This window comes from Euleptes europaea, chromosome 4 (genome assembly GCF_029931775.1).
Source record: "Euleptes europaea isolate rEulEur1 chromosome 4, rEulEur1.hap1, whole genome shotgun sequence".
NCBI lineage: Eukaryota > Metazoa > Chordata > Lepidosauria > Squamata > Sphaerodactylidae > Euleptes > Euleptes europaea.
Genome location: NC_079315.1, coordinates 7356523 through 7371953, shown reverse-complemented (window position 1 = coordinate 7371953; position 15431 = coordinate 7356523). Strand labels below are relative to the sequence as shown.

The following is a 15431-nucleotide window of genomic DNA, read 5'->3' as shown; positions in this document are numbered from 1 at the left end:
AGCCCGGCCCTGGCCGGGAAATAGAGTGAGGTACAAATTGAAAAAAGTGAAAATGAATAAATAAATATTCCTCTCTATAGTAAAACAGTGAGCAGGGTGCCATCTATAGGTAAATGTACTGAATTTAGCATTCACATGTAGTCACATGAAGCTGTCTTCTACTAAATCAGAAGAAGAAGAGTTGGTTTTTATATGACGACTTTCTCTACCACTTAAGGGAGACTCAAACTGGCTTACAATCACCTTCCCTTCCCCTCCCCACAACAGACACCCTGTGAGGTAGGTGGGGCTGAGAAAGCTGTGACTAGCCCAAGGTCACCCAGCTGGCTTCATGTGTAGGAGTGGGGAAACAAATCCAGTTCACCAAATTAGCCTCCGCCACTCATGTGGAGTGGGGAATCAAACCCGGTTCTCCAGATCAGAGTCCACCGCTCCAAACCACCGCTCTTCACCACTACACCACGCTGGCTCCTTGGTCCACCTTGGTCTATCAAAGTCCCTTGGTTTCTCAAAGTCAGTATTATCTGCTCAGACCGACAGCGGCTCTCCAGGGTCTCAGGCAGAGGTCTTTCACATCACCTACTTGCCTAGTCCCTTTAACTGGAGATGCCGGGGATTGAACCTGGGACCTTCTGCATGCCAAACAGAGGCTCCAACACTGAGCCACAGCCCCTCCCCATTGTTTTAAATTGTAATTTAAACTTGTATTTACTATGTATAAAAACTTATGATGTTAGCCGCCCTCCGCCAGGTTCTGCCGGCGGAGGGCAGGGTACAAACAAAATTTATATTCTATTCACCCAGCACAGACCCACAGAGACCAGGAAGGTGACCCCTCCACACCTTCCAGCCACCACCTCACCTCCACACTCACGCCTGGTCGGAGCCCGCGGCCAGCATTCAATTGCTGCTGGTAAGCAAGGCAAAGGATGAACTTGTTATCCAGCTCGTAGAGGCCGGCTTGAGCGTTCAGCACCTGGGTGATAGTGCCCTGAAGGAAGAATAGAAAAAGACAACATTTGGGAAGGAATCTGAGTGGGATAAACTGTGGAACTCCCTGCCCCAGGATGTGGTGATGACTGCCAACTTGGAAGGCTCTAAGATGGGAGTGGACATGTTCATGGAAGAGAGGGCTATCCAAGGCTACTAGTCAAAATGAATGCAGACCTATTCTCTCCAGGATCAGAGGAGCATGCCTATTATATTAGGTGCTGTGGAACACAGACAGGAGAATGCTGCTGCAGTCGTCTTGTTTGTGGGCTTCCTAGAGGCACCTGGTTGGCCACTGTGTGAACAGACTGCTGGACTTGATGGACCTTGGTCTGATCCAGCAGGGCCTTTCTTATGTTCTTATAGACTGTTCAGAGTAGTTTCAGAGCAACATCACATACAATTTTCTGACTACATATTGTCTAAGCTTGATTAGGTTGGGATGTTTATATATATTTTTTAATCCCCTGAAATACATGAACTCTGGAAGTTTTATTTAGTTGGAGCTTTGAAATTTTATGGAATAGTTAAAAGACTTAGAGGGTAGCATTATATATTTCTTCTGAGCAAGTGCAATTCTGTTCCCTTTCTTGTTTTTGCTTGACTTTTCTGGTATCTGTGAAAAATCTGTGTTATCTTTGCCTTAAAAGGAGATTAGACAGATTCATGGATAGGTCAATTTGTGGCTACTAGACATGGTGACTGAAAGGAACCTCCATGTTCAGAGGCAGACAGTCTACAAATACCAGTGCCAGGAGGCAACATTAGGGGAAGGCCTCAGCCTCTGTGCTCTTTTACTGGACGTCCTGAGGAACTGGCTGACCACTGTGTGAGACAGAGAACCTGGGCTAGATGTACCACTGGTACATGGGGAGGGGGCTGTGACTCAATGGTAGAGCCTCTGCTTGGCATGCAAAAGGTCCCAGGTTCAATCCCCGGCATCTCCAGTTAAAGGGATTAGGCAGCTAGGTGATGGGAAAGACCCCAGCCTGAGACCCTGGAGAGCTGCTGCTGGTCAGAGTAGACAGTACTGACTTTGACGGATTAAGGATCTGATTCAGCATAAGGCAGCTTCTTGTGTTCATGCATTCTCCCTGCTAAAGATCCCGTCCCACATCAATTTGTGGGGAGGGGACCGTGGCTCAGTGGCAGAGCCTCTGCTTGGCATGCAGAAGGTCCCAGGTTCAATCCCTGGCATCCCCAGTTAAAGGGACTAGGCAAGTAGGTGATGTGAAAGACCCCTGCTTGAGACCCTGCAAAGCCACTGCCAGTCTGAAATACCGACTATGATGGACCAAGGGTCTGATTCAGTAGAAGGCAGCTTCATGTGTTCATGTGTCTGATCCAGCGGGGCTCTTCTTAATAAAATGTGAAATAAATTGTCATAAACGTTTCCTTTAATTATAATATTTGAATGGACTGAGCTGCTTTAGGGACCTCCAAGAACTCTTCTCAAAACCTTTGGAATGTCACAGTGCAGGGACAAAGTTTACAGCACACAGGAGACATCTGTACCTACCATGTAAGAGATCACTTTAGACTTCTTAACTGGAACCAGTGTCTTGTCTTCCTCTCCCAACTCCAAGGGACTGCTGAGCTGCCTGCAGGTGACTGGGGAGGCAGACATAACTGAACTTCCCTCTGCAGTACTGTCCTGAAATGGCTCGGTCACATCCTCCGGACAATACGGCAAAAGGCGCGAGGAAGAGCTGGTGACGAACACTCTCAATCCCGAAGCTTTGAGGGAAGATATTTTCAGAGCAGTCACCACATACCCGTGCCCCGGCTGTAGAACATGACGCCAAACCAAGTGGGGAGACTGGTGGAGCAGAACAATTGGAAGATTAGATTTGCATCCTGTATTTCCTGCAGGAAGCACAGACTGGTGCTCATCAGATAGTCTAGGACTGGGGAGAGTTCACTGTCTAACTCAGGCTACTACACTGGCAAGTCAGCCTCCATTCATTTGGAGGAAGAGGAAGAAGAAGAGGAAGAAGAAGAGTTGATTTTTATATAACGACTTTCTCTACCACTTAAGGAAAAATCAAACCGGCTAACAATCGCCTTCCCTTCCCAAAACAAGACACCCTGTGAAGTAGGTGGGGATGAGAGAGCTGTGACTGGCCCAAGGTCATCCAGCTGGCTTCATGAGTCGGAGTGGATAATCAAACCCAGTTCACCGGATTAGCCTCCGCCGCTCACGTGGAGGATTGGGGAATCAAACCTGGTTCAGAGTCCACTGCTCCAATCAGAGTCCACTGCTCCAAACAACCGCTCTTAAACACTACACTACACTGGCTCTATTTACTCAAGGCATATAGTGCAGTTCATGCACCCGGCGTGGATGAGGCTGCAGGGTTGCCCACCACCCTTTTCTTTCGGGGCAAGCTGAACTTGTACGCAGTGCATTCTGCTACAACACAGGCGCGCCGTGCGAAAGAGAAGTAATCTGACAATATGGAAAGGAGACAGAGCACTGACTTAAAAAACAAGCTTTCTTTAGCTGCTGCCTGAATCCAGCTGGACGCCCAACCAACTCACCTGCACCAGGACAGGGACGTCAACATCCGAGCTGAAGTTCTTTAAGAAGAGGAAGAAGAAGACTTTATGGTGGATGGAGAGGACAGTGCTGAGCCTGGACAGCTCCCCCGCCACATTCACCTCTGCCACCTTCTTACACTGAGCCCTTCAGAAGAAGAAAAGTTGGTTTTTATATGCCGATTTTCTATACCTTTTCAGGAGAATCAAAGCGGCTTACAATCGCCTTCCCTTCCTCTCCCCACAACTGACACCTTGTGAGGTAGACGGGGTTGAGAGAGCTCGAAGAGAAGTGTGACTAGCTCAAGGTCATCCAGCAGGCTTCCTGTGGAGGTGTGGGGAAACCAACCCGGATCACCAGATTACCTGGTGGAATAGCTTCTCTAGCGAGACCAGGGCCCTGCGGGACCTCAAAGAGATCCGCAGGGCCTGTAAAACAGAGCTATTCTGCCAGGCTTATGGTTGAGGCCAGCTATGTTTCCTATATATAAAGACGGGCCTCCCTGACTTCCCCATTGTGGTTAACACCTTTTATTCCATCAGGTGCCTTCCATCTGCTCGCCTAGCTGGGTTGTTGTATTGTGACTCGTATGTTAGAGGCGCCTAGGTAAATTAGTATAATGATTATGATTTTATAGGGCTATTTTAAAATATTTTAATGCTTTTATTGATTAATATGACTTTTATATTCTGTAAGCCGCTCTGAGCCTGGCTTTGGCCAGGAAGAGCGGAGAAACAAATTGAAATAAATAAATAGTCTGCCGCTCATGTGGACAAGTGGGGAATCAACCTCTGTTCTCCAGATTAGACTCCATCGCTTTTATATCTAGCCTTCCCTAAATCGCAGATCTACGTGGTGTCTCCCATTCAAACACGGCCCAGACCCTCTATCTGCATCCAAACAATAACCAGGAAGAAGTATATGGATCATATGCTAAAGGCCCGTCTATTCTTAGCGTCCTGTTTTTAACAGTGGCCTTCTCTTGCCTTGAAAACCCTACAGCAGGGATGTCAAACATAAGGCCCGGGGGCCAGATTCGGCCCCTTGAGAGTTCTTATCCGGCCCGCAAGTCAGCCAAGGCAGCCACCTCCCCCACTTTCAATCTGGACTGGTGAGCCTGCTGCTCCCCACCCACCCTGCTCCCAGTCTGGGCTGGCACGGTCTGACCAAGTGGCATTTATGTCATATCCAACCCTCGTAATAATTCAGTTCGACACCCCTACCCTACGGGGTTGCTGTAAGTCGGCTGTGACTTGACAAAGCCTCCCATCACCACATACTGTTTGCAGCTCAAGTCATTTTCCTGATCACAATCCCACCCCCACCCCCCAATAGCTGTTTTCCCTAAAAGAGGAAAAAGATAAAAGTACCTTACAGGATAAACCCCAGCTAGGCAAGGATCTAGAAAAGGATCTAGAATATGGCACTGGAAAGTGGGGGGGGCTAGATGGTAAAAGCACAACCCCTCAGTACTGCTGCAGCCAAGTATGCCGCCCCTAGAACTGTGGTTTGGTTGTTCAGGAGATCCATTCTTGGCTCTCTCAAATGACAGGCGCTAAGTAATACTTAATAACTCTTATGGTACCATCTTCTCTGGAAAGGCTGAGGCAGCCAGCAGCTCATCTGCTTTGGGAGCTGATGGGGGAGGGTTGCCAACCTCCAGGTGTTAAGACAATCAACATGCACTGATGGCACAACAACTACAATATACTGCTTCAAGATTGCTAGAAGCAGTCCGTGGAAATGTAAGCTACGTGCTTTTTGGCGTTTTGAGATAGACTTTCATCTCTTGCTGTTTAAATTAACTTCCCCGATGGATAAAGCTACGGTGAAATGGGAGTTGATACCGGGTTCCCATCTCGGGATGAAGTAGGTTTGCTTCAGTGAACCTCCATTATTTTAGGCTCCAGTAGTGCTTTCAGCTAGCGGAACACACTTCCGGGATTTTGTTACACCTGCCAGACTCGCCTCTCAGATTCTTGAGGAGCGCGCACTCCAGCCAAAGTGCTACACCGTCCAGCTTGTGTTTTCATGTTTATAACTATCTCTTGAATGAAGTTTAATTGTACTGAAATGATCAAAAAGTCCCGAAATACATCAGTACGTTTATTGCACATGTTATGTGTTTGTTGAATACAACTGCGATGTTCTTATGCAGTATACTGTAGCTGTTGTGCCATCAGTGCTTGTTGATTGTCTTAATTCCATATACTTAAGCACGAGGAATTGTTTCTGAAACCTCCAGGTGTTGGCTGAAGATCTCCCACTATTGCAACTGATCTCTAGCCAATAGAGATCAGTTCTCCTGGAGAAAATGGACGCTTTGGCAACTGGACTCTATGGCACTGAAGTCCCTCCCCTATCCAAACCCTGCCCCCCTCAGGCTCCACCCCCCCCAACCAGGAGCTGGCAACCCTATTGGAGGGGGTTGAACCAGGGACACCCTGTTTGCTCAGTATTTTCCATTACACTTTGCTACTTCACTTCTTGAAACAAACACTTTACAATCTTTCCAAAAAGGCCAGATTTGTATCCTATCCAAGTAAACCAATATTCCACCACAGAGTTTGGGCATTAATGCTCTCAGGCGACGTCACCTATTCCTTTTGCTCCTTTAACAGAAGAACAGGTGACCACTGGAGCAGCTGCTTCTGTTTGTTTAAAAGGAACCACCTTTCACCTGGCACTGAGGAGCTTTGCAGCTTGCCCTGGATCAAAGACAGGGGGGATATCGATCCTCTTCTCCGGACCAGGAATCACTTCGACTGGATCTGCTAAGATCTCCAGGTATCCAGCTCTGTTCGGGCTCTTTGCGGGGATGTACGTCCAACTAGGGAAAAGCATCAGCTTTTCTAGCCATTCCAGTTTAAAATGCAGGACCTAAACAAACGAAAAACCGCATCTCCACTAAATTGCGTCTACACATTGCAGTCCTTCAAGAACACTACTTTTCTGTCTTAAAATTTACCAACGTATAGAGAAAAATAAAACATATCTTCAAACATAACATGGGGAAAATCATACACAAGAAACAGAATAATCCACAACAAATCATAAAAGGCAAACGGATCAATTTTCACTTATTTTCTCATCCTAGAACATAATAAACAGTATCAAGTGCTTATTAAATGTATCCTTTTTTTAAAAAAGTGGTTCCTCGTGGTTCTCTGATAATATGTCAGTTTCGTCAATAGAGCAGACCACCAGATTTTATTAAAAACTTCGTTTCCTGGAGGGGGGGGTTTCTACCTTTTTCTAATCTGCTGGCGTAACCATCTTGGAGGAAGTGAACAAACATACAACGAGATCCATGTCTGATAGATCCACACAGAACCATTTCAAGAACTCCAGCAATATTATCTTATGTTCAATAGGTATGTTGATAATGGGTTTAAATAGCAGGCAGAGAGGAACCAGCTGCATATTAGGAAAACGTTTTTTACAGTAAGAGCGGTTCGACGGTGGAATCGGCTACCTAGGGAGGCGGTGAGCTCCCCCTCACTGGCAGTCTTTAAGCAGAGGCTGGACAAGCACTTGTCAGGGATGCATCTAGGCTGATCCTGCATTGAGTAGGGGGTTGGACTAGATGGCCTTTATGGCCCCTTCGAACTCTATGATTCTATGATACTGGAGATAATAGGTATGCATCTTAAGAACATAGGAAAAGCCCTGCTGGATCAGACCAAAGCCCAAGTCTAGCAGTCTGTTCACACAGTGGCCAACCTGGTGCCTCTAGGAAGCCCACAAACAAGACGACTGCAGCAGCATTATCCTGCCTACGTTTCACAGGACCTGATATAATAGGCATGCTCCTCTGATCCTGGAGATAATAGATATGCAGAAACAAGATTCAGAGCACAGCCAGGTGTCTAAATAAATACAACCGTTGCTCTCTTGGGTGCCAAAATTGCTACTGGGAAGCTGCTGTTTTATCTTTTGTTTGCGATCGTCCATCACATGCTACGCTCTCCACACAGACAGCTTCTCAAGGACCCCTGGCTGGACATCAAGTGAGCAGGATTTCGAAGACCCACTGCCTTCATTCTTCAGGGGCCGTGGCTCAGTGGTAGAGCCTCTGCTTGGCATGCAAAAGGTCCCAGGTTCAATCCCCGGCATCTCCAGTTAAAGGGACTAGGCAGGTAGGTGATGTGAAAGACCTCTGCCTGACACCCTGGAGAGCCGCTGCCGGTCTGAGTAGACAGTACTGATTTTGATGGACCAAGGGTCTGGTTCAGTATAAGGCAGCTTCGTGTGTTCATGTGTACAGGCTGTCCATCACTAGATACAAGGCAGCTCCAAAATGGACAAATGCAGCACGTCCTCACGCCCTACCTCACAGGGAAGGACGCCAGTGTTGTCTCGCACATACAAGCCACCGTCCGTCACTCCGTCCTTCCTGTCTGTCAGGTAACCAACAAGGATCAAGTGAGCTCGTTGCAAAATCCTCTGCTCAGGAAAGAGGCCTGTGGTGTCGCAAGCCCATTTCCTGAATTCATCGCTGCTCCAGGTCAGATGACTACAGCACGGCTGACGTTGCTGAGACTGAAGTTCCGAGACAGAGATCATGCTGAAAAACAAAAGTGACCCATTATAGAATTATAGAGACAAACAAAAAATATTTTCATTACCATAGCAATCCATAACCCACAGGGCACAGGAACAGAGCCAGGAAAATCATAGAGTTGAAAGGGGCCACCAGGGTCATCTAGTCCAAACCCCTGCACAATGCAGGAAATTCACAACTACCTCCCCCCCACACACACCCAGTGACCCCCTACTCCACGTCCAGAAGATGCCCAAGATGCCCTGCCTCTCACAATCTGCCTAAGGTTATAGAATCAGCATTGCTGACAGATGGCCATCTAAAAACCTGCAGGGAAGGAGAGCTCACCACCTCCCGAGGAAGCCTGTTCCACTGAGGAACCGCTCTGACTGTTAGAAAATTCTTCCTAATGTCTAGACGGAAACTCTTTTGATTTAATTTCAACCAGTTGGTTCTGGTCCGACCTTCTGGGGCAACAGAAAACAACTCGGCACCCTCCTCTATATGGCAGCCATTCAAGTACTTGAAGGTGGTTTTCATATCCCCTCTTAGTCTTCTCCTCTTCAGGCTAAACATACCCTTTCCTCATAGGACCCTCACCATCTTTGTTGCCCTCCTCTGGACAGGTTCCAGCTTGTCTACAACTTTCTCAAATTGTGGTGCCAAAAACTGAACACAATACTCTAGGTGAGGTCTAACCAGAGCAGAAAAGCGACACCCTTTAAAATCTGTTCTCTCCATTAAGCCTTCGAAGTTCAGCCGTAAGATTCCCCATTTCAAAACATTTTCATCATCCTTCCAAAACCGCATTCAAAATTTAGGGAAGTGTGTGAACGATATGAGATTAAGCTCATCTTAGAGTTTTAGCTATTCGAAAAGTGATGTTCGAAAGTTAGTATTCAATATTCAGGAAATAAATCACTGTGTTAGGCAAGACTCAGGGTGGCGTCGTTAAGACAGTCTCCACATCCAGGTAATACCATTACAGAAACTTGAAAGTTTCACAAGGCTCCTTTTTGCTTCAGCCAGCGTGGTGTAGTGGCTAAGAGCGGTGGTTTGGACTCTGATCTGGAGAAGCAGGTTTGATTCCCCACTCCTCCACATGACACTAATCTGGTGAACTGGATTTGTTTCCCCACTCCTACACACATGAAGCCAGCTGGGTGACCTTGGGCTAGTCACAGCTCTCTCAGCCCCACCTACGTCACAGGGTGTCTGTTGTGGGGAGGGGAAGGGAAGGAGATTGTAAGCCAGTTTGATTCTTCCTTAAGCAGTAGAGAAAGTCGGCATATAAACCAACTCTTCTTTTTCTTCAACAGAATAGCACAATTATCCCTCTGGCGGTAACTAACCATGTAAAACAGCAGTTTCTCTTTTTTTAAATAATTTTTTTATTATTTTTCCAAATTTGTTCATATGCAATTACAAATATCTATTAACAAATTATATTATAACAAACCTTTCTTATCATAGCTAACATGTATATCTTTGACATCCCCTCTCCCCTCCTCTGTCTCTTTATTATCATTGTTGCTCTCTTTGTTCCTATTGTCTAATTCTTAGTAATATATCACCAATATCATTTACTTATAGATATAATAAATTGATATCTTTTCTTAATTATTTCAACATATCTGAATTAGATCAAAATATATCCCTTGATATCACAATTAAATTCATTCATACAATATTTTGTCCATGCCTCCCATTCTGCCACAAATTCAATGTCTTCTTTTTGATTTATTAATGCTATGAGTTTTGCCTTTTCAGCTAGTTCCATCATTTTATCTATCCACTCGGTCTTATTTGGTATCTCGGTCATTTTCCATTTCTTAGCGTAAATCAATATAGTAAAACAGCAATTTCTCAAACTGGGAGGAGGAGGTTAGGACCCAATAGCTGGAGGACAAGGAATAGCACTCATTGTGGGAAGATGCCTGAAGACAAATCTATTTTAATATTTGTTTTATTTAAATTATTATAACCCCGCTTCCCATCAACAGGACTCAAAGCAATTCACATAACTTTTTTTTTTAAGTTTACTGGCAGAAAAATACAACTAAAATGTGGACCTTGCCTCTGCATAACATGCCAAATGGCCAAGAAATACAGCCAGGTGCTCGTTAATGCGCTATATAAATACTAAATGGAGTCAGAAAAGCTCTCACACTCCTGAACTATGTAAAACAGAATTGCTCAGCTGGGTATTTTTATAGGAGAAATATTGCTACACTATAATAGATTAGCCCAGGAAAAATGCACCGTGTTTCTACTAATATCATACCACGTTGTGCACTGATCAACATGCTACATTTAAAACTTAAGCTTCGTTCAGTTGACTGCTCTGCTTCAAAATTCGGCAGTTCCTAGCCCTATTGCATTGCTTATTAGATAGATGCCTCATCCTCTCGGCTGCACTGACTTACATTGTGTAATTCGCCTTGGGTCGCATTGAGAAAAGTCAATTATAAACAATGTCAATGAATAAAATACAAAACTTAAAACTTGCGCAACATTAACCGACGCAAGGGCCTTGTGCAAGTAGCGTGTGCGCAATTGTTCTGTGAGTTCCCAAAAGTAGAATTTGGAAGCAACTCCTGCTTCAGAAACATTTGAGAAACGCTACAATAAAACCCAGCCACAGCAACGGCAATGAAGGACCTTAAGAACACAAAAGCCCTGCTGGGTAAGACCAGTGGTCCAGCTAGTCAAGCATCACATGAACACATTGAAGCTGCCTTCTACTGAATCAGACTCTTGGTCCATCAAAGTCAGTATTGTCTACTCAGACCAGAAGCGGCTCTCCAGGGTCTCAGGCTGAGGTCTTTCACATCACCTACCTGTCTAGTCCCTTTAACTGGAGATGCCAGGGATTGAACCTGGGACCTGGGAACTGGAGATGCGGGGGATTGAACCTGGGACCTTGTGCATACCAAGCAGATGCTCTACCACTGAGCCACGGCTCCTCCCATCCTGTCTTACACAATGGCCAACCAGTTCCCCTGGAGATCCAACAACAGGGCACAGAGGCCTTCCCCTGATTTTTCTCCTGGCACAGGTTTTCAGAGGTTGACTGCCGCTGAATGTGGAGGTTCCCTTTAGTTGGCTGTAGCCACTGATAAACCACAAATCTGTCTAATTCCCCTTTTTAAAACCATGTATTTTTTAATTTATTTATAGTCTGCCTTTCTCGTTGGGGTTTCAGGAGGATTGCACAAAGTGAAACAACATAATCGACAAGATGGGGGGAATTCAATGCACAATTAAATAGGATTTGGGGATGCAGAACCAACCAGAAGTCTAAAAAAACAGAACTAAAGCAAAGCATAACATTCCATGATACAAAATTACACAATACAATCCACCCCACAGCAAACCATGCAAAGCAATACAGACCACAGTCCCCAATAATTTATCCAAGTAACTTTTTGAAGCCTTTTGTACAGTACTACTCTCTTGCCAGCATAGAAAAGCCCTCTTGAATAATTCAGTTTTGCATAGTTTGCAGAAATCCAGGAGAGCAGGAGCCTTCCTCAGGCAAGCCATTCCAGCAACAACAAAGAAGGCACTTAAGAACATAAGAAAAGCCCTGCTGGATCCAACCAGGTGCCTCTAGGAAGCCCACAAACAAGACGGCTGCAGCAGCATTATCCTGCCTGTGTTCCACAGCCCCTAATATAATGGGCACGCTCCTCTGATCCTGGAGAAAATAGGTAGGCGTCATAAAAAAACATAAGAAAAGCCCTGCTGGATCAGACCGAGGCCCATCAAGTCCAGCAGTCTGTTCACACAGTGGCCAACCAGGGGCCTCCAGGAAGCCCACAAACAAGACGACTGCAGCAGCACCGTCCTGCCTGTATTCCACAGCACCTGATATAATAGGCATGCTCCTCTGATCCTGGAGAGAATAGGTATGTATCATAAGAACATAAGAAAAGCCCTGCTGGATCAGACCAAGGCCCATCAAGTCCAGCAGTCTGTTCACACAGTGGCCAACCTGGTGCCTCCTGGAAGCCCACAAACAAGAACACTGCAGCAGCAGCATCCTGCCTGTGTTCCTAATATATTAGGCATGCTCCCCTGATCCTGGAGAGAATAGGTATACTTCATAAGAACATAAGAAAAGCCACGCTGGATCAGACCTAGGCCCATCAAGTCCAGCAGTCTGTTCGCACAGTGGCCAACCAGGTGCCTCTAGGAAGCCTCCAGGTGCCTGGCCAACCAGGTGCTTCCAGGTGCCTCTAGGAAGACCACAAACAAGATGGCTGCAGCAGCATTATCCTGTCTGTGTTCCACGCTCCTCTGATCCTGGAGAGAATAGGTGGGCGTTATAAAAACGCAAAAAACGCCCTGCTGGATCAGACCAAGGCCCATCAAGTCCATTAGTCTGTTCACACAGTGGCCAACCAGGTGACTCCAGGAAGCCCCCAAAGAAGATGACTGCAGCAGCACCATCCTGCCTGTGTTCCACAGCACCTAATATAATTATATATAATTATAATAAGAATGGAAGAAAAGCCATGCTGGATCAGACCAAGGCCCATCAAGTCCTGCAGTCTGTTCACACAGTGGCCAACCAGGTGCCTCCAGGAAGCCACAAGCAAGATGACTGCAGCAGCACCATCCTGCCTGGGTTCCACAGCCCCTAATGGAATAGTAGAAAAGAGCAAGAGTCCAGTAGCACCTTAAAGACTAACAAAAATATTTTCTGGCAGGGTGTGAGCTTTCGTGAGCCACAGCTCACTTCTGAAGAAGGTGCTACTGGACTCTTGCTCTTTTCTAGTACTGCAGACAGACTAACACGGCTACCCACTGTGAATTATCCTAATAGAATAGGCATCCCTTCCCCAAACCCGCCCTCCTCAGGCTCCGCCCCAAAAGCCTCCCGCGGGTTGCAAAGAGCTTAATGCATCATGACTAGTACGAGCAATTGTTGATTTTCCCCATTTGCAGGCTTGGCGCCTACGGAAAGTCCCGCTACCTACAATTAAAAAAAACAAAAAACGACATGCTAATTTTGCCTAATCCGCTAGTTTTTCTTATTTAAAAAAAAATGCGCTTCGTTAAACCCAAAGGCTCAATCCCAACATTTGGAAACAAATATGCGCGCGGGGAAACCCACGACGGCCTCTGAGCATGCGCACAGCGCCTCCCCCCCCCCCATTGCGGCAGCCACCAGCGTCGGCGCCTCTCCCTGGCCGTCTCACCGGTATCCCAGCGGCAGCTCTCGGGCGCCCCCACACTGCCAAAGCGCGCGTTGCAAGCGCCGCCAGGTGGTGACGGCCGGGTCTCCCGCCTCCTCCTCCTCCTCCGCCGCCGCCCGCTCCTCGCTCGGGCCGCAGCCGAGGAGCGCCCGGCGGACGAAGCCGCGCGCTTCCCGCAGCCACTGGCGCTGCGGGGCCGAGGCGCCGTCGCCCTCCGCGGGGGAGAGAAGCCGCGGGGACGACGACGACGAGGGCGGCTCCATTTTTGCCTCGGGGCGGGGTGGAAAAAGCGCGGGAAGGAGCCGGCCTCCTAGGGCCTGAGGCGGGCCATAGAGATGCCGAGAGGTAGAGCGGCGACGCCCGGCGTCCGTCGTGATGGCGGCGACGTCTCTATGGCGCCCGCACGTAGACTTTCATACGAATGACGGAAATCCCTAGAGCGGCCTTTTTTTTACCCTGGAGACGGGGCTTTCCAGATTCGCACCCTCAGATGCGCGACCGGAAGCCGCTCGTAGGGAGCGATGGGGCGGGGCGAGGAATTTGATTGGCAGCTCTGCGTCATCCTTTCGCCCAAGAAGCAGGATAATAGGATAATGACCCCTTCCCAAAAGACTACATAAGGGGTACAACTTTAAAAGACTTCACGAATAAGAAAGCCTGAATAGAGGGGGGGGGAGTTCTGTAAATTCAAGCTGCAGCGTGGGGCCACCACTGAAAATGCCCTGCTGTTAGTATTTGGATGGGAGACCACCAAGGAAGTCCAGGGTTGCTGTGCAGAGGAAGGCGCTGGCAAACCACCTCTGTTAACCTCTTGCCTTGAAAACCCCCCAAAAAGGGGTCGCCATAAGTCGGCTGCGACTTGACGGCACTTTACACACACAAGATAGCGGGTTGCCAGCTTCGGGTTGGGAAATACCTGGAGATTTGGGGGGGGCGGAGCCTGAGGAGGACAGGGTTTGGGGAGGGGAGGGACTTCAGTGCCATAGGGTCCAGTTGCCAAAGCAGCCCTTTTCTCCAGGTGAGCTGATCTCTATCGGCTGGAGATCAGTTGTAATAGTGGGAGATTTCCAGCCAACACCTGGAGGTTGGCGACCCTAACTGCTAGCCTCCCTCACAGGCTGCGTGAAGTAACGGTGTCAGTGATGCTCTCAAATTATGTCCAGTTGGTATGGGAGGAGGTGGCTCTTCAAGTGTTTACAGTCTGGTATGGCGCAGGGAGACTCAGATCTTGCAACAAGCCTGCAGTGTAGTCCAGTGTTTTTATTCCAGTGTGCACTGATTGGGGTGGAGAGAGAATGGTTTACAGCAACCATGTAATGTTGTCATCAAATTTAGGGTTGCCAGGTCCCTCTTCGCCACTGGTGGGAGGTTTTTGGGGCGGAGCCTGAGGAGGGCAGGGTTTAGGGAGGGGAGGGACTTCAATGCCATAGAGTCCAATTGCCAAAGGGGCCATTTTCCCAGGTGAACTGATCTCCATTGGCTGGAGATCAGTTGTTAATAGCAGGAGATCTCCAGCTAGTACCTGGAGGTTGGCAACCCTATCAGCCGGTTATAATGCCATAAATCCATCCTCCGAAGCAGCCATTTTCTCCAGAGACACCCATCCCTGTTGTCTGGATATCGGTTGTCAGGAGATCTCCAGGCCCCACCTGGAGGATACAATACAAAGAAAAGGTGTGGAAATAGAATTGCTGGGATCCGTGGATTAGCAAAAATAATGCAATTCAGGCTAACATTCGCATCAAACTGGAAAATTATATTCGCATCAAAGATATTACATTCACATCAAAGAATCCAGTAGCTGTGTTTTACAACATGTAATTCTCTTAACTTGGTCATTCAGATTAAATCTATCTATATACCTACCTAGCTCTATAACAAATACAGTTGAAAATCCATACACATTGCAACTAAGTTCAGTCATAGAATCATAGAATTGGAAGGGACCACCAGGGTCAACTAGTCCAGCCCCCTGCACAATGCAGGAAATTCACAACCACCTCCCCCTTCACACCCCCAGCGACCCCTACTCCATGCCCAGAAGATGGCCAAGATGCCCTCCCACTCATGAACTGCCTAAGGTCATAGAATCAGCATTGCTGACAGATGGCCATCTAGCCTCTGCTTCAAAACTTCCAGGGAAGGAGAGCTCACC

At 47.4% G+C, this 15431-nt stretch overlaps 1 protein-coding gene across 1 annotated transcript in view; it reads right to left on the bottom strand.

Annotated features, from left to right (window-relative positions):
• Positions 1-13539, bottom strand: part of CTC1 (CST telomere replication complex component 1) — a 46243-nt gene extending 32704 nt beyond the window's left edge. The window contains exons 1-6 of the mRNA XM_056848374.1: positions 13280-13539; positions 7862-8096; positions 6210-6409; positions 3532-3676; positions 2510-2809; positions 863-991 (exon numbers count right to left, since the gene is read on the bottom strand). Of these exons, the coding sequence (XP_056704352.1) occupies positions 863-991; positions 2510-2809; positions 3532-3676; positions 6210-6409; positions 7862-8096; positions 13280-13539 (1269 nt within the window). The remainder of the gene's footprint in view (positions 1-862; positions 992-2509; positions 2810-3531; positions 3677-6209; positions 6410-7861; positions 8097-13279) is intronic.
• Positions 13540-15431: the final 1892 nt, after the last annotated feature.